General features: G+C 41.9%; 1 protein-coding gene across 1 annotated transcript in view; it reads left to right on the top strand.

Annotated features, from left to right (window-relative positions):
• The window catches only part of Tec (tec protein tyrosine kinase), a 105631-nt gene that overhangs the window by 24592 nt on the left and 58443 nt on the right, over positions 1-22596 (top strand). The window contains exons 2-3 of the mRNA XM_036201036.1: positions 11984-12062; positions 13985-14170. Coding sequence (XP_036056929.1) covers positions 14033-14170 — 138 coding nt within the window. The 5' untranslated portion in view covers positions 11984-12062; positions 13985-14032. The remainder of the gene's footprint in view (positions 1-11983; positions 12063-13984; positions 14171-22596) is intronic.

The raw sequence follows: 22596 nt of genomic DNA on the forward strand, positions 1-22596 counted from the left end.
GCTGATCTTCTGTCTCAGCAGGAGCCGTCTGTGGTCTAGCACATGGTAAATAAATCACGAGCTTTCCCATTTCTGCTCCTTTTACTAGGCTATGAGTGGCTTCATCTAATGGCTGTCTCTAAGGTTTTGTCTTCCAGAGCCTGAGACTATATCTAGCACTCAGCCGATGATCAGCCAGCAGTTGTTGAGTGTATAAACGTGAACCAGTTCAGAATAAAGACATGGCAGGAGCCAGCTGAGCAACGGTCCCCCCAACTGTTTGCTTGTGTCTAAGACGTGCATTGCCTTGTTTGTTCCTACAGTAGTCCTTTGAGGTTGGAGCATCATCCTCTTTATTCTCACCAGAGGCAAGAGAGCCCCTAAGGGAGTTAGGTGACTTCTGTGAAGCTAAGATCCGAGCCATGTCCATGAGCTCAGCTGTTTCTGGTATTTCCACCAGGTCTTGCTCCTCAGATAACTTTGCTGTGAATAACTGATAGAATGAGGTAATAGAGGGTGATACCAGGAGAAACATCTTCAAGATAGTGTTCAGAGAACCGTTGACACATTAACAGTTGGTTCTTTTAGAAGCACAGTCATGGTGGTACATATCCGTAGTCCCAGCCACTTGGGAGGCTGAGGCAGGAGGATTGCTAGAACCTGTGAGTTCATGAAAAAACAAACAAACAACCCTTTTTGGTCTTTTAATATATGAAAAGACACATGATGGCCTCCTAGGTGGTGATCTTCCTGTTTAAATCAGTAGGTCTCTTGGAGCCAGTGGGTTTCTAGCATATTGATCTAGAAGAATTGAATTATAGGGTTAAAGGCAATGCTGGAGCTCATTAGCTTCAGCCCATGAATCTTCTCAAGAATGTCACAGAACCCCCAGAATTTGTGAGGTTTGCCTTCAGTTTTCTTGTTTGTCCGGGACAGAGGGGGCTTCTCTCACCCTGAGCCACCACCTATATGTTAAAAGGCCTTTCAGAACAGTATTGGGCACAGGATGCTCCCATTTAAAGGGACAAAGTGCAAGAGATTGGTCAGAGAATCATGTCACTCATGAGAGATGTCTGTCACTCTCTGGTGAAGAAGCTCTGAGTCCCCAGTCCCGTCAGGAGAGGATCTGCACAGCGCAGACCTGGGTCCCAGGAGCATCTCAGAGAAGAGGCAGTCTGCTGGCTGTCAGTTAGGACTCCTGGATGCTGACTGAAAATTCGACACGAAGATCACCAGCCTATGGTGAAGGCCTTGGGACACTGAACTGCATAATAGAGGAGTGTTCTTTTAGGTCTGTCCAGTGACAGCAAGGGACATAGAAACCAGGGAAGGCTCTGAAGCGGACACTTTTGTTACCTCTGATGTTTTGCTTCTGAAATAATACAGCAAAGGCCATAATTACTTACTAAATGCTCACTTTATTCCAAGCAAGGTTCTGACTGCCAGGTCATGCTAAATGTATATTCTTTTGCTTGATTTATATAAGAACAAGTAGTCAGACTTGGAAATACATTTTTGAGAGACTGATGTGAGACAGAACAAAACTTACACATACGTGACATGAATGCATGCATTCTCTTTATTGCAAACATTTTTTTCACACAATATATTCCGATCTGTTTCCCTCCCCCACTTTCTCCCAGATCCTCCCTACCTCCCCACCCACCCAACTCCATACTGTCTTTCTCTCTCTCTCTTTAGAAATAGGCAAACAGAAAACTAAACTAGACTTAAAAACAAAGAAAAACAACAAAAACGAAAGAAAAAACATAAGAAACCTCTCTCTCTCTCTCTCTCTCTCTCTCTCTCTCTCTCATACACACACACACACACACACACACACACACACACACACACACACCACACCACACCACACCATAAAAGCACAAAAATTGGAAACCATAATATACAAGCAAAAGACCAATGAAACCCCTCATCAAAACAAAAACAAAAACAAAAAAAACCCAAACACCCAAACAAAGCAAGTGATATGAGTCTACAAAAATACCACCACGTTCCTTTGTGTGTTGGCCATCTACTGCTGGGCATGGTGTAGCTTGTATATACCACAGTGAGAATCCCTTAGAGGAAATGAAATTTTCCTTTGCAAGTGGATGTCAGCTGGAGAGAGCTTCTTGCTTAGGCATGGGAGTTCCTGTCCACATCTTCCTCTCAGTTCTGGGGCCCCATCTGGCTTGAACCTGGGCAGGCCCTGGGCGTGCCGCCACACTCTTGAATTCATGTTAGCCTTGTTGTGTTGGGTAGACATGGTTTCCTGGATGGCATCCACCGTCTATGGCTGTTAGAATTCTTCTGCCTCCTCTGTGGCAGAGCTCCCTGTGCCCCGAGAGGAGGGGTTTAATAAAGACACCCCACTTAGGTCTGAGTGTCCCAGGGTCTCTCAGTCTCTGCACACTGCCCAGTTTCGAGTCTCTTTTAGTTCCCATCTATTGCAGGAGGAAACAGTTTTCTTTATAAGAATTTCATAGTCGGGTTGGGGATTTAGCTCAGTGGTAGAGCACTTGCCTAGCAAGCGCAAGGCCCTGGGTTCGATCCTCAGCTCAAAAAAAAAAAAAAAAGAAAAAAAAAAGAATTTCATAGTGTACTAGAAAAAATTGGGCATCGATTTATTTTATGGAATATGCGGTGAATTCTCAAATCATGGAATTCCAGACTGTAGTGGCAGAGCGAGATGCAGAGGTTTAGGTCAGGTCATAATGCAAATGGGGAAAGGCCCGGCTTGAGGACTTTTGTGCAGATGTTTATGAGTGACAGAACTTTGGTTTGGGGATGGTGGAAAAAGTACTGGGCTGTCAGTTAGTGGAAAGACCTGTGATGACTGTTCACGCCTTTACACCCCCCTGGAGGCTCTGTGGATCCTCCTCAGTTCTGTAATGTCCAGAGTGTTCTGGGTTTGTTTCTCTCTCAGGATTTGTCCCGTGTGTGCTGCATACTTTCTTTCCTCCACGGGAATGCATTTGGATCCTAGAATTACATCCAAGTGGAAAAACTCTTCCAGTCAGTTTCTTTTAATTTCAGCCATATGCCTGGGCTGCCTCTAGTTTAGAAAGTGAAGAATACATGTCATTAAAAGAGTCACTATTATTTAGCTAAAGTTTAGCTTCCTGTTTTTTTTCTTTTTTTTTTATTTTATGTGCATTGGTGTTTTGCCTGAATGTGTGTCTGTGTGAGGGTGTCGGATCTCCTAATCTGAAGTTACAGACAGCTGTGAGCTGCCATATGGGTGCTGGGAGTTGAACCTGGGTCCTCTGGAAGAGCAGTCAGTGCTCTTAACCACTGAGCCATCGCTCCAGCCCCTATCTTCCTTCTTATAGTAATAAGATACTGAAAAAAAAAGAAAACTCATCCCAGAGTTTAAGTTTCCAATATTAAAAACTACTACCAGACATTTGAAATGAAATAGTATAAACATGCCCCCATTTCTCCCCTCCCTCCCCGCCTCCCTCCTCTCCTCCCTCCTCCCTTCCTTCTTTTTTGGTTTTTGAGGCAGGATTTCTCTCTGTGACAGCCATGGGTGACCTGGAACTTGCTTGTAGACCAAGCTGTCCTTGAACTCACAGGGATCTCTGCTTCTCGTGTACTGGGATTAAAGGCATGTGCCACCACACATGGCAACACATGTCTTTTCTATGTATGGTTCTGATTGAAACTAGATAAACTTTAGAAGGAACTTATATGTCAGGATATGGCCATCAAGATCTGAACATTGACACCTACCTTACTCATGTGCTGGCGTATCTCTAACCTGCAACATTCTGCTAATATGATATTTTCTCACTGAAGTGGTTCATTATTTTCTGAAAGGGGGTAATGGTTTACTCTTTGGTGACCCCAACCTGAAGAATATTTGGGGCTGTGTGTTTGGAGGTGGTCTTCAGTGTGGTAATATTGGGAGATAAGACCTTGGGGAGGTATGGTTTAGACGGAGGTCATTGGGATTAAAGTAATTTAGCTTCTCCTGAGGGCTGTTATAAGCCTGCCCTTTCACTGCTCTTTGGTTTCTCATATGGAAACACAGTTGCTTGCATCACATGTCCTGCTCTTGTATGCTCCATAATGTGAGTCAGCTGAGAGGGTCCTTAGCAAAATCAAACCAATGTAGCCATCATGCTCCTGAACCTCCAAAGCTGTGGCCTAAGTGGACCTTTCTTGTTCATACAGTTAGCTCCTTTAGGTATTACTTGATTATAGCAATGAAAAGCTGAATGATATACCAATAAACTTTGATATCATCAGCATAATTTAATATTCAGATTGACATGCTGACAATTTGTGTTTGAATATTGCCATTGAAAATGAGCCCACTGCCAGGTGTGGAGTTAATCCCAGCACTCGGGAGGCAGAGCCAGGCAGATCTCTGTGAGTTCAAGGCCAGCCTGGGCTACAGGGTGGGTTCCAAGAAAGGGCACAAAGCTACACAGAGAAACCCTGTCTCAAAAACCAAACCAAACCAAAAAAAAAAAAAAAAATTAGCCTACCTAAATTTCCCAGTAATATAGTAAAACAAAACAAAATGAAATCAGTATGACTCAGGCATATCCTGAAAAATAAGGTAAATGTATTTTGCTTTTTAGCTAATGTTTAGCCCCATTTAGATCATTGCTGTTAATTCCCAACGAAGAGTAAATTTTCACTTTCCACAATTTTTCTGCATAAATATGTGATAAGAAACTTCTTTTATTTTACATTTGGATTTGCCAGCACCATTTTAAAGAGAGAAAGTTTACTTGGTTACTTGTTTTTCCTCCAGAAATCATTAGAATTCTTCCTTAGCTTTTGCAAAGGCTTTCCTATTAGGAAGGGAAAAAGTGAAACCACTATAATGACATATAAGTTCAGTTTTGATGACGTAAAGAATTCTTTGATAATTTCACATGTACATACATCCATATATGTAACATACTTTCATCATATCTTCCTCCTCCTATCCTTTCTTATAACCATCTCCACCTCACCAAGCCCACTCATTTTCCCAGCAAGCTCTCTGTTATTTTTCTTTCCTTTTTTTTTCTCTCTCTAGGGTGTGCGTATGCCCTACTGCATTTAATTAGGGTTGCTGGCATGAGCCAAGGTCAGGGGTTATTTACTGGAGCAAGGGTAATTTATCGGGGGGCCCACCACTGAGGATTATTACTCTTCCTTCTCCAGGCATTATGAACTGCCCATAGGTCCTCAGGGAGGGATGGGGCCTAATCCTCCCTTCCCCTCCCGTGCTTGGATGCTGATGGATGGACCCAGTCGGTGCCTGCAGGGCTTCTGCAAGTCTTGTGTGGGTGTCCACTGCGGCTGCGCATTCACAGCCAGGCTGTGTCCAGGAAACAGAGTTTTACAGCACTGCTACCTCTCCTCTGGCTCCTAATTTTTTTTTTTTTTTCTGCTCCCTCTTGCTCGGTTTTCCTGAATCTTGGAGGGGATGGTATAGATGCCCTATTTGAGGCTGAGACTCAACCGTCACTTGCTCTCAGCACTTTGAATTAATCACCACCCAAGGAGGAGAGCGGCACTGACGTCCTTTGCCTATCTTCTGGGTTAGCGTTTCCGCTCCTTTGATGAGAGTTTTGAAAGGTTGTATTGAATTGACAGGCTACCCTAGTGGCCACTTTTTTTTTTTTTTTTTTAATTATTCTTCTCTGTCAGAGTCTTTGATGATGTGTGAGGTTCTAAGATCTGTTGGCTGCAATTGCTGGACCATGAAACTGAAGCATTAGTCTTGCCCTCAGACTATCTGCAACACTGAACAGAGACCAAACTCTGGTGGTTTAAGTGTGTCACTGGTGAGATGGTGACATTGTTTTTCCGTTGTCTGCTTCAGAATATTAGTGTTCAAAGTCTGGTAAGGTCTGTTTTAAGCTTTTAATAGCGGCCAAGGTAAAGAGTGAAGTTATCTTTAGCTGCAGAGAGACAAAGACAAAGGGGACTTCATTTGGCAGTTTAGTTTTATGCAAAGAAGCTATTTGTAGCCAGGCCTGGTGGCACGTGCCTGCAAACCCAGCATTTAAGTGGCAGAGGCAGGAGAACCATGAATTCCAGGCCAGCATGGGCAACATAATGAGACCCTGTCCTCTAGTGAAACTAAAACATGTATTTGTAACCCTGACTTATATAATGTTTGGGAGATGAATCTGGAGCATTTGAGGATACCTTAACCCCCTGCCCCCTGCCCCAAACTATGATATTCCCATCAAAGACTGTGGAATCTAGACAAACTCAGGGAAGGAGCTAAAGACAGATTTAGTCATCTGTGTCCTGGCTCCTGTGAAATCCACAAGGGTAAGAAAGGCACAGAGCAGCTCTTTGCCCAGAAAATCAGGGCACTGGGTCCCGGCTCAGAGGAGACAGCTCCCTTGAGTTTTGGGGATCCAAAGGTTCCTTCTCACAGGACATCTCTGTGGCCATTGGAAGATGAATTCAGTTGCTTTCAATCATCTTCCTGAGTGAAGCTGCCCAGAGCTCAGCAGCCTCCCCCCCCCCACCCCACCCCTTCTGCCTTCCTTCCCTGCAGAGTGCAGTGAGCGGGACTGGTGCTGTAGCTGCACTGCTGGGCTGGAAACCCGACTCTTGTTCTCAGCTCGTGACTGGTGTGTAGGTATGTGCTTCAGAAAGCTGTCAGTGAAAGGATGATGCAATGCGTCTGCAGTGCTTGGTAGTTTGGACAGTGTCAACATAGAGCAAAATAGTTAAAAAAACAAACAAACAAATAAACCAAAAACCATGCCTGGTCTAGTGCTATGTGCCCTTAGTGCAGTCACACAGGAGGCTGAGTAGGAAGGCTCTCTTGAGGCCTGGGAATTCAAGACTAGTCCAGGGGGAACTTATATCACCAAGCAGGTAAAAGTTAATCATGATGTTTATAATTGTAATATATTTTCTGTGTAAAGGACCGTTCTTCCAGGGTCTGCTCACCCTTCTGGGTTTCACAGGTATCATCAAAAGATCATTGGTGACCTTTCAGGACATGGATGACTATTTCTAGGGAAGTTTGTCTTCATTCCCTGGTTTAGATTCCACAGGATTTCACAGATACGAATATGGCAGTTTGTAGTTTGGTGTTTTTGTAGACTTTTTTTTAACTGATTCATTGGCAATGAAATGATCTGCCTCTGGAGAAGAGAAACACATATCTGCTACTAGCTCTCTTCTCATGTTTTCTGACTCTCAGAGAGGATAATGTTTATTTTGTCAAACCTTTTAGGAATGGTACATCTTTTAAAACAAAAACCATGGGGAGCCATTGTTTGGAGTTGGGCTTCTGTTCTAGGCTCCAACAGACCAGACTAAGAAAATCAAAATGGAGTCACTTGTACTATGGTGCCACGTAATCAACCCAAAGACTTTAAGCAAGCATGCAGGTCTTTAAGCAGGCTAGTTTTCCTTGAAGAGGAAGATTCTCGTCTAGCTGAGAAAGTGTCTTCTTTGCTTTAGATCTTATTTAAAAAATGAACTAGAATGAGTGAGATTTCAGTAGTCATAGTTTTAAATCTGCTGGTTGGCTTCCGTGTCCCTCTGTCCTTCAGCCCATCCTTCTGCCGTTTCCTGAGGGAGCTCTCATCCTGTTTTACAGAACAGAGTTTGTCTACCCACTCGAGTATCACAGAAAAGCCAAACCAATCTGTATAATTTTGTCTCTTGATAACCTCTCGTGTTACTAGATGTCTCAAGTTTATGCTCTCCTCTACTTCCTCTTCCATCTGTCACTACCGAAGAGAATGTGTCTCTTGCACCAACTCCTCTCTCACCCACATGGAAGCACACTTCCTGCCCTCCAAAACCATTTACAACAGTAACAAGATCACTACTTAGTATTTCCATTGCTGTTATGCTATGGATATTATTTATATAGCCAGGCTCAGGATGGATGCACTCTGATGGCTTTTGCATGCTTTTTCTGTATGGTTTTTAAAAATTTTCCCTGGAATGAATTCGCTTTATTTCTTACATTGATATGTGTAGCTAACTTCTTATGAACTTCCCCATGCATTTAGTTTCATCTTCTACAAGAATTCTTCCCAGGAGCCTTCTAATTTGGCCCTTTGGACAGGATCTCTTCACTGGCTGCTCGCTGTCATCCATCTTGGAATTCCTCTTCATCATGATGGGGGATTGGGAGGTCTTCTTGCCTTTTTTGTGTGTGTTAGAATCCCTGATTCCAGAACTCTCTGTGTGTTTATTGCCGTATTTTGGTAGAACACCTACGTCATCAGGTAGTTTTCCAGAAGAGTGAAAAGGAGGCAAGCAGTTCAGAACCTTGCATACATGAGTGCTGTATTTATGATCCTATGAATGCTGCATTATTTATGATCCTCTACCGGTATTGATATTCTGCGGAGCGTACAACTTGAGTTAGAAATCTATTGTCTTCTGATGGTGCTTCCTCCATTTCCTCGTTTTTTAGTTTCTTCTAAACCCTCTGTTCCTGAGCTGTCAGTATTGCTTGTGGTGATCGGCATTCTGAATTTTGATCTTTTTATTATTACCTACTTTTAAGGTTTTTGAGTCTTCTGATTATTACCATAATTTTGGTATTTTATAAGATGTGGCTTGACCTGGTTATATTTTATCTGGATATAACCTTTATTTTGGCAAAACTTCTCTAATTTTTTTTTCTCTTCCCATTGTTTGTTCTAGAAGTCCTGAGTTTCACACTCTGGGCCTCTGAGTGAGCCCTCTAATGCTATTGTATTTTCTTCCCAATTCATTGTCTGCTCGGCTTTCTGTTTTATTTCTTGGGAGACTTTCTCAGTTTATGTTTTAAGTCTCCTGAGTTTTTAATTTCTACCCTTTTGATTTCCAGTGCTGACCCCCCACCCCCGCCCCTGGGTACTTTATTGCTTATTTTGGCTATGTCCCAACCTTGTGGCATACTTGTTTGATAGTAAGATCTTTCTGGAATTCTTTGGTGATCCTAAGCCTTCTTTAATTTTGTGTTTGGGAATGGGCCTTGTTGGCATTGGGCCTAACTATCAGGTGATACATTTGTGGTGTTTCTGGGAGGAACACACCTGTCCGAAGTTTCAGCAGTGATAGTTGGGTCTGATTTGTATCCAGTGTTCTGGACCACACGGCATGAAAAAGCTGAGTGGTCCAAATTCACTTGTATGTGCTTAGACCCTTTGACATTAGTTCCCACTGCAGTATGATACCCCTGCCTCAGCTCTTCATTTCTCTTGGAATAGATCTTCTGTCTTAAGTTTCATGAAAACAAAAACAAAAATAAACAAACTAAAAAAAAAAATCTCCCAAACTTTAGTTTTTCCTAGAATTGAGAATGGCTGCCTACTAGACCTACACAGAAGAGGGATTATATTCTGTGTCTTACCAAACCTGTAAAAAGTTCCCTTGGGATTGGGCATGGTGGTGCATGCCTTGTGAGTTTGAGGTCTACATGACTTAGGTAGAGAGTTTCAGGCCAATCAGAGGTACACAGTGAGACCCTGTCTCACCCCCTTCCCCTGAAAAACTAGTTCCTTCCTTTAGAGAGTTTGGGGAATGGCTCATTTTGTAAAGTCCTTGCCATGAAAGTATCATGGCCTGAGTTCCATTCACCAAAATCCTCATTAAAAAGTACAGCAGTGCACGCCTATAATCCAGTGTTGGGGAGACAGAGACAGGCAGATCTCTGAAGCTTGTTGGCTAGCGAGCTTAGTGTGTCAGCGAGCTCCAGGTCCAATGAGAGACACTGTTTCGATTGAGAAAGATAACAGATGTTAATCTCTGGCCTCTATATGTACCCATATCTGTAACCAAAAGTTTCTGTCCCACCCGGTCCCAAATAAACACATAGAGGCTTATATTAATTACAAACTGTTTGGTCTATGGCTCAGGCTCATTACTAACTAGCTCTTAACTCAGCCCATTCCTATTAATCTATGTTTTGCCATGTGGCTTTGTGGCATTACCTGTTCTGTTACATCTTGCAGCATCTGCCTGACCCCGCCTTCTCTCTCTCTCTCTCTCTCTCTCTCTCTCTCTCTCTCTCTCTCTCTCTGGTTTCCCTCCTGGCTCCATCCTGCCCTGCCATAGGCCAATGCAGCTTTATTTATTAACCAATGGGAGCAACACATATTCACAGCATACAGAAAGACATCCCATAGCATGTATACACACACACACACACACACACACACACACACACACACACACACATGTGCGCGCACTTCAAGTTCTTCTTTACCACTACTTCACTACTTCTAGGGCTCCTGAATTTGGTGACTCAATTTTTATACTATCTAGAGGTTTTACAGTATAAAATGATTTGTTTCCAGGTGCCTGTCTGTTCCTCCCTCTGTGAGACCTAGCATATACTTGTCTTCTACTTTCTAGAATTTTTTAAATTTATTTTTCTGTTTTCTACTTTTGAGTGTTAATTTCTTTTTAATTTTTAAAATTTATTTATAAACTTATTGTTATTATTTCTTAAATTATGTGCTTATGTATATGTGTGTGTGTGTGGGGGGTATGTGCGTGTGAGTGCAGGTGACTGTGGAGACCAGAAGAGGGCATTGGATTCTGGAACCACAAAATGGGTGCTTGGGAACCAAATCTGGGTCATCTTTGAGAATAGTACAAGCTCTTAACTGCTAAGCCAACTTTTCAGTCCCTCAGAGTGTTAATTTCTTAAAAAACAACAAGTAAATAAAATAGCTATTTTTTGATGGACTTCCAGGAAGGAAGTGGGTGTATTCAGCCCTCCATCTTTAGCTGAACATTTCCATGAGGAGAAATGTGCTTCCTTTATACCCTACAAAGAACAATGGCTTTTGTTGGCCAGAATTTTCCATTGACATATGAATTATTACAAAGTAGTGAATTTGTGTGTTGTGGAATGGTGGGAAGAGTCCTTCATTTGGAACCAAGAGAGGTTTTTTTTCTTCATTTTCTGGTTTTGGTCTATGTTACTTTGGGCAAGATGCCTAATTGAACTTTAGCTTTTTAATTTGTGAGGTGAAGGGGATGATGAGTAAGATTCCTTTTAGTTCACATGGTATGATTCTGTATCTCAATAAGTTCTGTTTCTCAATAAATCAGGTAGGGTGATTTTCCCCTCACCCTGGAGTCATTAAAGAGACGTTTTTCTTATTTCTGGTGTTGGGACCTTTCACTTCTAGAACACATTCTAGCTGTCCCCTAGTGCCTTCCAAAAGTCTTCGTACTGTTTGATAACAGTCGAGTTCTCCATGGGTCAGAACTACACACACTGTATGCTTGTGTTTAGAGCACAACTGGTTTCTCTCCTGGTAACCTTTCCTGAGTAGCCATTTTCTTCCTTTCCTGAAAATTTCCTATAAAAAGATTTCTAAAGAAGTAGAATGTGCATACCAATAGTTTCTCAGGAAAACAAAAGAGTACCCCTCTCTCTCTATCTCATCTACATCTATTTCTGTGTCATCTAGCTCTATCTATTTTTGAGACAGGATATTATGATATAGGCTAGTCTTATGATCCAGGTTGTAGTTTATCAAGAGGCTACTATAAGCACCAAGAGTGGTTAAGAAAACAAAAAAGGCACAAGGCTTCAGGCTCTTCTTTCAAGATAGTGGCTCACAGTTCTACCTGCACATAGAAACCTAGGTATCTGAATTAAAAATTGATTTTGGTGATTCTAATGTACACCCTCGTAGATTAATAGCTAGGTGAGAAGTTAAGCTTTTTACATTGTTGTAGACATGGAAGAATATAATTAACTTTATGATGAATGAGAGAGATTATGGGTATAGACACTGGAAGATTTCCATTAACTAGAGACACAAGAAAGGGTTGCATCAAAGGAAGGAGTTCTGAGTTGATGGCGTTTTCATAGATGGAGAGAGAGGAGTGGGGTGAGAGCTGTAGACCAGGGAATGAATACTGGGGGGGGGGGTTGGGCTGCTATTTCGATCTGAGTTTGGAATGACTGGGGAAGAGTTGAAGTGAAAATTGGATGTCAGATTGCAACTGGATTGTGAACATCCTCAGAGTCAGTCTAAGTGTTGGCTTTATCCTGCAGGTGTTGGGGGACCCTAAGGATGTCTGATGAATGAAATGACCCGATGGAACTTTGAAGACTGATTCAACAGGAAGAAGGGGTATGTAGTTAGAATCAAATGAGGCAAGAGTGATGGTAATGGAAGATCAGTTGGGAAGGTGCTGCTGTTGTTCAGCTGTGAGATTAGGATGCTCTGAGCTAGGGAAATGACAGTGGAGCTAAATACAACTGTGTTAGTTAGGATTTTATTGCTGTGAAGAGACACCACGACCACAGCAACTCTCATAAAGGAAAAACATTTAATTGGGCTGGCTTACAGTTTCAGACTTAGTCCATTATCGCCATGGTGGGAGACATGGCAGCGTGCAGGCAGACATGGTGCTGGAGAAGGATCTGAGAGTTCTGTATCCAGACTGGCAGACAGCAGGAAGTGAACTGAGACACACTTCTTCCAACAGTGCCACATCTACTTTACCAAGGCCACACCTCCTAATAGTGCCACTCCCTATGAACCTATGGGGGCCATTTCTATTCAAACCACCATGATCACCACAATAGATATTTGTATAGCATTTGCACAGTAAGTTTATTATCTACATTTCATTTAAACCTCACTAATCTTGTATTTCCCACCATACTTTCTAAATGAAGGGGTGGATGTTTAGAGGTTATGCTGTTGAAGAAGCCCTCTTTAAGTCGGAGGAGCCCAAGTGGTTGATGGTCATTGAGTAAGGGAGAATAGTTACTGTAGAGCACTGAAGTTATCAGGTTGGAGGGAGGCATGGCGGAATTCCTTAACAGTTCAATATCTGTATCAAGTAGCCTTTCAATGTGCTTCAAGAGACTCCTTTATTTCTGTGCTTTGATATGCAATCACTTCTTGAAAGGGCATGGAGGAGGCAAGGGAAGGAAAGCTGCCCTTCATTCAGCTTGCCTCAGGGAAGAAGTACTCTTATGAGTACTTTTGTATTCTCAAATGGTTGAGAATTAAATTTGGTTGAATTTTTCCTTCCTTCCTTCCTTCCTTCCTTCCTTCCTTCCTTCCTTCCTTCTTTCCTTCCTTTCTTCCTTCCTTCCCTCCCTCCCTCCCTCCCTCCCTCCCTCCCTTCCTTCCTTCCTCAAACTTCCTCTTCTTCTCTTTCTTCTCCTTTCTCCTCTCCTCTCCTCTCCTCTCCTCTCCTCCCCTCCCCTCTCTCCCTTCTCCTCTCCCTCCCTCCCTCCCTCCCTTCTTTTCTTTCTGTATACCATGGTGGTCAATAGACAAATTACAGGAGTTGTTTCTCCTCTTTCTGCCATGGGGGATTCTGGGGATTGAACTCAGGTCATCAGGTTTGGAGCCATCTTGCTAGCTCTTGTTTAAGATTTAAGGCTCTAGGTACAGGACTGAGGATCTTTGTATCCAGGTAGGTCGTCCTGAGGAGGGTTAACTCTTGACTGGGTGGGCTTCTTTTCTCTTGAGGTCTGGATAGAAGCCATATATGGAGCAAGGTAATACAGATAACAAAGGACATCCCTGTAGCAACAGCTTCCCTGTGACACCACTCTGATACCACATCAAGATGACATCTTTCCTGAGTTAGAGTGTGAATTGTATCCACTACCGTGCTCCTTCATTGTTCAAATCAATTACGCTGTGTGGTCATGTGTTTCGAATCCCAAGATCTTGAGGCCTAAACCAACAATACAGGCAGTGGAATGCACTTTGCCATCTGAGTTATTTATTCTCTAAAGTCAAATAGCAGAATGTGTTTAGAGAGCTGAGATACTGGGAGAGACAAAGGTATGCATCATCATCATCATCATCATCATCATCATCATCGTCATCATCGGAAATCTTGATTAGTGTTTCCTAGGAAATGGATGAGCAGGATGGAGGCTGAGCTAAGAGAGGAAGAGCTTTTTGCCTTGGACTCCCCAGTCTGGACACTTAAGACCATCCTAGCTGGAGGGTGTTGTAATTTAAAATTGCAACAGCATTAGAAAATTAATGCCATATTCTCACTGTTTATTTTCTTACTTTAGAGTCCCAGGATCTTCAATGGCAGGAGAAAGAGCAACCAGAAGACCGAGATGAATTTTAATACTATCCTAGAAGAGATTCTTATTAAGAGGTCCCAGCAGAAAAAGAAGACATCACCATTAAACTACAAAGAGAGACTTTTTGTGCTCACCAAATCTGTGCTAACCTACTATGAGGGTCGAGCGGAGGTAGGAGACAATCCTCTCTGCAGGGTTCAGTGTTGATACCATTAAGTAGGTGATACTCTCCATTGAGTTAATGAACTTCAGGTTACGGTTTGTTGGCATTTGGATTTGAAAGATGAAATTTAGCATGTGATAGAACTTGGCTGTCAGTATAGGTTAAGTTATATAGCTATCCATTTGGTGTCAGACTTTTGAACTAATTAATATGCCAGAGAAAATACATCCCTGTTTGTTATAGGTCTAGAATTTATTAGGTATTCTGAGCACATGGCTTTTCCCCACAAGCCCCACCATATTATATATCAGAGCTTAAGCTGCTTTGTGTGAACATTTCTTCATTGCTTGAAGCTGATGAGTTATTTGGTGAACCATTTATTGAAGTTGATTGCAGAAGAATTCTTCAACTCTTGATGCTAAGCATCTACCACAGTGTTCTTTGCTGGAGGCAGGGAGATTGAAGACTCAGGGGTCGAGTGAGCTCCTGTGTGGGATGTTGAGGTACAGTGAGGAATGGAGGGATTTGGGTTAGACAGCTTCTAGCTTTCCACAAGAAATGTGAATGAGTTGCTATCTCTGGCTCAATTAAAGTCTTGCCATGGTATTTTCTACTACTGACATAGTCTTCTCTGCTAGAAATAATTTTGGGTTGTAGAGAATGGCTGGGAACTGGATTTCTCTTGACAGCATAGTATAGCAAATGTGATCATGGTGAATATCTGGTGGTCCTGGTATTTGGGCTCAATTGTGCCTGTTCTTGGGGTGTTTTTCTCAGATGTTGATTTTCTTGTTTTGTCGTTGTTTTCTTATTCTGTGTTTTGGCTCCCTTCATTTATACAGAATGCCCTTCATTTATACAGAATGCCATTGCTTTTCCTGAGCTCTGTTATTTCTACTGTGCCATATCGCCATGACTTGTGCTATTCTTCAGGCTCATGCACTGTTGAACCATATTCTCTCACTTCTAACTCCCCCAAATGCTTCAAACCAAAAGCTTCAAAACTCTTACTTGTAAAACTAGAGCTGTGGTGAGACCATGCTCACTCTTTATTCTGTTCCCTTTGAACACATGTGTATGTGTGCCCAGAACTATTAATATGACTAGTTACATTGACTACCTTTGTCCTATTGAGAAATGCCATATTTTATGATATATATGCTACGTTTTTTTTGTTGTTGTTGTTGTTGTCCAAGAAGTTCAGAAATCCAATAGGGTTTCAGATAAGAATTGTTACCAGAAATAAGGATTATTTTAAAATTGCAAGTGGAGTTTTAGGGAAACATTAGTAACTTTTTGCTGTATAGCAATGATTTGTTATAACTTGAATTTAATATAGTTAGTCCAGGAGAAGACTAGAAATACATCAACGGGAATGGTAAATGGTAGCACATTACTAACCCCAAACCTGCAGAAACTTACATTGTCAACTTAGAAATACGGATCGATGCTATTAAAACACAACACAGTGAGGGCAGAGGGACGGCTCACTGACGCTGAAAGAGCACTGGCAGTTCTTTCAGAAAACCTGTGTGTGATTTTCTCTGCATCCACGTGGATGCTCACAGCCAGCAGTTACTCTAGCTCCAGGGAGTCTGATGCCCTGTTCTGGCATCTGCAGGAGCCAGGCATGTATGAGGTGCACAGATATACACACAGACAAAACACCATACACATCAAGTAGACTCTGAAGATGTCTACTATACAGTTGGCCCTTGATGTCTGTGAAGGGAGTGGTTCCTCTCACCATATGCTCAAATCTATTACATAAAATAGTGCATCATTTGCATATAACCTGTGCACATCCTCTTATGCGTTTTAAATTACCTATATATTGCTTATAATACCAGACACAATATTGATGCTATAAAAATACTCATTCTGTATTCCTTAGGAAATAACAACATGAGAAAAGTCTGTATATGTTCAAACAGATGTAATTTTCCCTCCAGATATTTTCCAGAGTTTGTTGATTCTGTGGACTCAGAACCTGTAGATATGGAAGGCTAATTGTACAAAGTTAAAAGTACCCTGACTGTTTAAGCAGAATGAAAAGACAGAGAGCCCTTCTTATGTCAGATCCCGGTCCACCCTCTGAACGTGCAGGGGCTTCAGTCATTGTGAGAACCAGACAGAGCAGAATGAGGTGCTTGTCTAACATGCAGAAATCCCTTTATAACCTGTATTCAGAGTCCATGTCTTTTCTGGCTTTGCTCACTGGCCCCATGTACCAAGGCATTGACTAGATCTTTACCCCCTAAACAAGCAACTAATTGCTTATATTGAATTATTTGGAATTTAAAGAAAAGAATCAGAATTCTTGAAATAACTACTAACAATACTAGGAAGACCTCCAGGTGACACCTCTCAGTCTGTTTTCTAGAAAATTTCAGAAACACTTCTCAGCGAGTTACTTCCTTGTTTGGGGGGACATGTGTTCAATGCCTGCTTGCAGTGGATGAATCTCTGCTTTTTTGTCTCTTTTCTTAGAATCACTATTCAAAAGCCAGTGAAGAAGCTGTCTGTTGCTTCTGTAGGCCCCATCGCGGTCCCCTCATGGCCATTGGATCCTTTGTGGTGGCCACACTTTGTTCTGTCTCTGCATCCAACTCATACAACATGGTAGTGAAAGTTTTTCCTGAAGCAGTTCCTGCTAATTTCACTTATTGTGCTTTTCAAAGTGTCCTGAGGAATTATGTTTTATAGAGATCATCAGAACTCCAGTTAAACTATCTCCTGGAAGTCTCATGTTGAGAAACTAGTGTTTCAGTTTGTGCACTGGGCTGCTGATTTCTTCAGTTTGCCTTTTCTCTCATTTGGCAGCTAATTCGTTCATGTCTGTGCATATTCCAGTGACCTGGGGAACAAAGATCATGACAGTTTATGTTACACAACCTTACCATAACACAGACCATGGAGGTTTGTAAGCGATGCTGCATTCTACTTAGGGAGCTAAATGGTAGATGGAATAGGCCACTTGGCATTCCTGGGGAGGCTCCCTGGGACATGGGCATTGGAGTCAGGGAAGGGCAAGACTGGAGTTTATTCAAGAAAAAATGTTGAGATGTTGAATAAAGGAAACCAAGTAGTATGTAAATTTTGCAACAATTATTAGCTAAGAAAGCAGGAACTTTAGATTGAACAGTGGTGCTCTTTGGCTGGTTTGCTGTCTTCAGGACAGCATGGACACCTCAGATAGTTTATAAAGTCAAAGTGAGCGGAATAGCATGACAGGTCCCCTGTAGCAAGCTTTCTTATCAGACTGTCTCTGGATCACTAGCCCCCAAATAATGACATGGAGATTTATTATTAATTGTGAAAGCTTCTTTAGCTTAGGCTTGTTTCCAACTAGCTCTTGTAACTTAATTCATATTTTTAAAATCTGTGTTCTTCCATGTGGCTTGGTTACTTCTCCTCAGTACACCACACCCAACTTGCTCCAAGTCTGCTGGTGAAAAAAATCACACTTCTATATTCCTCCTCCTCTTCCTCTCTCTTCCCGGATATCCCGCCTATCCTCTCCTGCCTAGCTATTGGCCATTCAGGTCTTTATTAAACCAATCTGAAGCTTCCTTAGGCAGAGACACATCTATACAGTCACACAAATATTCCGCAGCAGTCCCCCACTCCACCTCCATGCCTAGAATCACAACGAGGACTTCCTAACCATGCTGGATAGTTTTGTGTCAACTTGACACAAGCTAAAGTCATTTGAGAGGAGGGACCCCTTAAGAAGATGCCTCCATAAAATCAGGTCGAAGACAAGCCTGTAGGACATTTCTTAATTGGTGATTGATGGAGGAGGGCCCAGCCTATTGTGGGTGGTGCCACCCCTGGGTTGGTAGTCCTGGGTTCTATAAGAAGGCAGGCTGAGAAAGTCGTGAAGTAAGAAAGCAAGCAGCACTCCTCCATGGCCTCTGCATCAGCTCCTGCCTCCAGGTTTCTGCCTTGTGTGAGCTCCTATCTTGCCTTCCTTAAATGATGGTCTACAATGTGGGTATGTAAGCCAAATAAGCTCGTTCTTCCCCTACTTACCTTTGGTCATCACAGTAATAGTAAGCCTAATTAAGACACTAAAGAAGAACACAGTCAGCTCAAGTCATCACAGTGGAAGAACACAAAACAGAATCAAAGTCACCAGGTCCCAGGGGCCAGTACAAATAATGAAGGATGTGTGTGGTCCTCTGTTGCACTTGTGATAATTAACATGTCTATGAGGGAAGATTACTACAGATTCAGTACCCACGGTGTTTGTCTTAGTGTATACCAAAATTACAGGTGCTAGAAGGAAAGTGAAGTTTAGCACAAATCATACTCATGTTTGGTTGAGGCACAGTGAGCCACCCCCTACCAGCTTTAGAAATGTCCAAGTTGCCAGACACTAGCCAATGGCCAACTTTATGAGCAGGTCACACTATAAAAATGGTGTGACATTTGGAACACTAACTATGTGCTGGCCACAGTGTTAAGTTATACACATAAGGCTTATTTGGTTTCATTTCAGAATGAGGAACCAAGGCAAAGAAAGATAAAAAACCTTGCATAAGGTGTGCCATACTAGAAGTTGCGCATTCTTACAAGAAATTGCAGGGCTGTTTCTTCAAAATCTATCTCTGAAATCATCTTGCTACTCCAGGAGAAATTAGGGGAAAGAAAGGAAGGAAGGAAGGAAGAAAGGAAGGAAGGAAGGAAGGAAGGAAGGGAGGGAGAGAGAAAGAGAGAAAGAAAGGAAGGAAGGAAGGAAGAAAGAAAAGAAAAGAAAAGAAAAGAAAAGAAAAGAAAAGAAAAGAAAAGAAAAGAAAAGAAAAGAAAGCAGGAAGCCAGGCGGTGGTGGAGCATATCTTTAATCCCAGCACTCGGGAGGCAGAGCCAGGAGGATCTCTGTGAGTTTGAGGCCAGCCTGGTCTACAGCGTGAGATCCAGGACAGGCTCCAAAGCTACACAGAGAAACCCTGTCTTGAAAAACAAAACAAAACAAAACAAAACAAAACAAAACAACAACAACAACAACAACAACAACAACAACAAAGACAGGAGGAAAAAAGGAGGAAAGGAAGACCATTGCTACCCTCTGCAGTACAGATACAATTTTACTTCAGAGGATAGTTTACTATTTTCAGTTACAACTGTTTCGAATTTCCCTTGTCTTGAAAAAGAGTTTCACACGGAACAGTTTATTTTCTGTCCTGTCTGTCTCTAACTGGATGCTCTAAAATAACATTTTCAACTTGTGTATGGAGTCTAAAATTGTTTTTATGTAGATTGTATCTTTTTATATGCTTAACTTCATTTCCATCCCTGTTTCGACATGAGCACACATCTGATAAGAAGGGTTCAGAGTCTTCCAGAGTGGCTCCTGTGCCAGGAGCGTGGTGTCACATCGCTCAAGCTCTGTGGAGACAGGCGCTCTTGGGATTAGTGCCCCTCTGGCCCTTGCCCATGTCAGTAGTAACAGGGTTGCTTGGTAAATTCTAGAAAAGTCTCGAGCTTGAAGAAGCGGTTGTAGGAAGTTGTGGTTTGGAATTAAGTCAAACAGAAGTTCCTAGTAACCTGGAGACCACTCTGTAAGCTCTGTAACCGAAGTAAACAGGACTGAACCCTTTACTCACGAGTATGTATTAGCTTAGGCAGTTAGTTTCAGGACTGAGTTAAATTGGTGTCCGTGGTGTGAGACTAACCAAAGTCCAAATTCTCATGCTTGTATTTATTTCTAGTGTGATACGTGGTGTTAGAGTTATTGGGACAATGAAAAAGAAAGACTTTTTGTCCCTTTTTCAGCTTCCTGAGGGCTGTAGACAGGGATCATGCTTACCCATCTTTGTATTTCTGGAGGTTTTGCACAGAGTGGACACTCAGTATGTCATACATGCTTAAATGGATTGTAGGTGAGATAGGAAGACCGTTACTCCAGAATCAGGTAGAGTGGGCTTATCCATGAGCAGCAGATGTTTGATTCAGTCTTTCACTGACATTCCCTAACAGGACAGTGAAAACAATCAGTTCTAGTTACGATGTCATTGACTGTTGAGTACCTTGGGAAGCTCTTATGTTCTAGAGGGTGTCCTGGGTCATCTGAGGGGTGTTCTCTTAACTAGGCTTAGAAACCTAGAAGCTCTTAGCAATACAGGGGTAAGCGCCACCAAGATGAAGGCTTCTTCCATTGTAAATACAGGCCTTCCAGTCCCTTTCTGAAAGTTTGTATCTTGGAGCACTTCATTGCATGCTAGGAAGCTGGTATGGCATGGGAAAATAATCCATTTCACTGCAGACCCATTGGAAGAACTTGTATCACATGGAAGGGTTATTGCTCTAGATGTTATAGCACCCCCATTATTTCAGGGTTACAGCAAACACTTAAAGGGTACACCTGAATTCATGAATAGAACCATCCCTTAGCTTTCTCCTATACATATTTATCTCTGATAAAGCTTGATGTAAATTTTTTTTGAGCTGAGGATTGAACCCAGGGCCGATATAAATTTTATATTTAGAAAGAGATTATTAATATTTAATAGCAAGCAGAAGAATCATAATTTTTAATAGTAAAATTGCTACTGGAATATAAACATTGTAATAGTGCTACATTTAATCTGATACCTGAGTTGGTTGCTAATTTGTGATATATACAGTAAAGATACATTAGACCACAGCCTGTTCATGTCCCAGGTGGAATGGAGTAAGTTATCCTAAAATGTTATCATACCACTCAAAATGACATTAAATTTAAAATTTATAAATTGTTTAGTTCTTGGGGCTGAAGAGATGGCTCAGCACTTAAGAGCACTGACTGGTCTTCCAGAGGACCCAGGTTCAATTCCCAGCACCCACATGGTGGCTCACAGCTTTTTGTAACTCCAGTTCCAGGGGATCTGACACTCTCACCCAGACATACATGAAGACACATAAACTAAAAATAAATAAACAAATAAATTGTTTATCTGAAATTTTCCACTTAATAATTTTAGACCATGGTTAATTCCAAGCAGCCAAACTTTAGGAAGCAAGACCACAGATGAGCAGAAAATTTTATATTTCATGGATAATAGTGGTTAGCGCAATATGGTATTCTTTATGCTCTCAGAATCAACTGTATTATTACATGAAAACTCTTTTTTTTTTTTTTTTCTGAGACAAGGTTTCTCTGTAGGTTTGGAGCCTGTCCTGGACTAGCTCTGTAGACCAGGCTGGCCTTGAACTCACAGAGATCCACCTGCCTCTGCCTCCCGAGTGCTGGGATTACAGGCGTGCACCACCACTGTCCGGCTGAAAACTCATTTTTTATTGGCATTTGAATCTCTGTTTCTGAAATAAAGTAGTGTTACACCAACTTCTCATTTATATTTTCCTGTCCTTTCTTCTCTCTTCTTCCATTTTTGACTTTTATTTGTTTTCTTCTTCTTCTTCATACTTGACCTTCTGCCTCGTTAATCACTGTAAAATATCAAGATACCAGGTCATCAGTCTAAAGATCTGACACTACCTTAATGTGCTAAATTAATTCTCTTCTTAGGAAACTCAAGTCTATTTTAAAAGATTTATCCTATTTTATTTATATAAGTGTTTTACATGCATGTATGTGGAAGTCAGAAGATAGTGATAGATTCCCTGGAACTGGAGTCAGGGGTGGCTGTGAACCAGCATGTGGGTGCTGGGAATCCAACCCGGGTCCTCTAAAGAGCAACAATGATTTAAAGCAGAGCCATCTCTCCAGTCTCCCCACATGGATACTTTTTTATCGCCACAGTACGATGATCAATATCCAGGCATGGGAACAGAATCTGCAGTCATATCTCATTCAAATGCCTGTAGGTCTTTACAGTTGTTTCTGTCCCTTGCTCCTTCCCCACCCCCAAGATATAATTCCTATCTACACGTTGACTAGGTTGGCCAAGAAATAGTTTTTTTAGTGTGTGTCTGGTGGAGGAAGAGAAACATCTGTAAAACCTAAGCATCTCAAACGCTCCCAGAGAGTACATGAAAGAGGCCTCAGCTGGAAATCACCCTAGGTTCTCTTGCTCTTTGGAGATTTAGTCATTTATTTTTTAGTTGTCTGTATGTGTATGTGTATCTGTGTGAGTTCGTGTACACTAAGTGCATTGCTGTCCATGGAAGACAGGGCATTAGGTTCCTTGGAGCTGGTGTTGTAGGTGCTTGTAAGCCTCCTGATACAGGTGCTGAGAACTGATCCCGGGTCCTGTACAAGAGCAGCAGATGCTGAGTCATCGCTGTACCCCAAGAGCCTCTTATTGTTATGCTCATGCTTGCTTTTGAGGATGGGTGACCTTCCTCTTCACGAGTACATTATTTTAGTATGGTCTGCCTAGGGGGTGAAAAAAAACCAGTTATTTCACATCTTTCACAAGTTTTCTTGTTTTAACTTTTTAGTACTTTGTGTCAAAGCAGTCATGGGACATGTAAGGCTTTGGATGATGAA

The sequence above is a fragment of the Onychomys torridus genome, chromosome 10 (genome assembly GCF_903995425.1).
Source record: "Onychomys torridus chromosome 10, mOncTor1.1, whole genome shotgun sequence".
Taxonomy (NCBI): domain Eukaryota; kingdom Metazoa; phylum Chordata; class Mammalia; order Rodentia; family Cricetidae; genus Onychomys; species Onychomys torridus.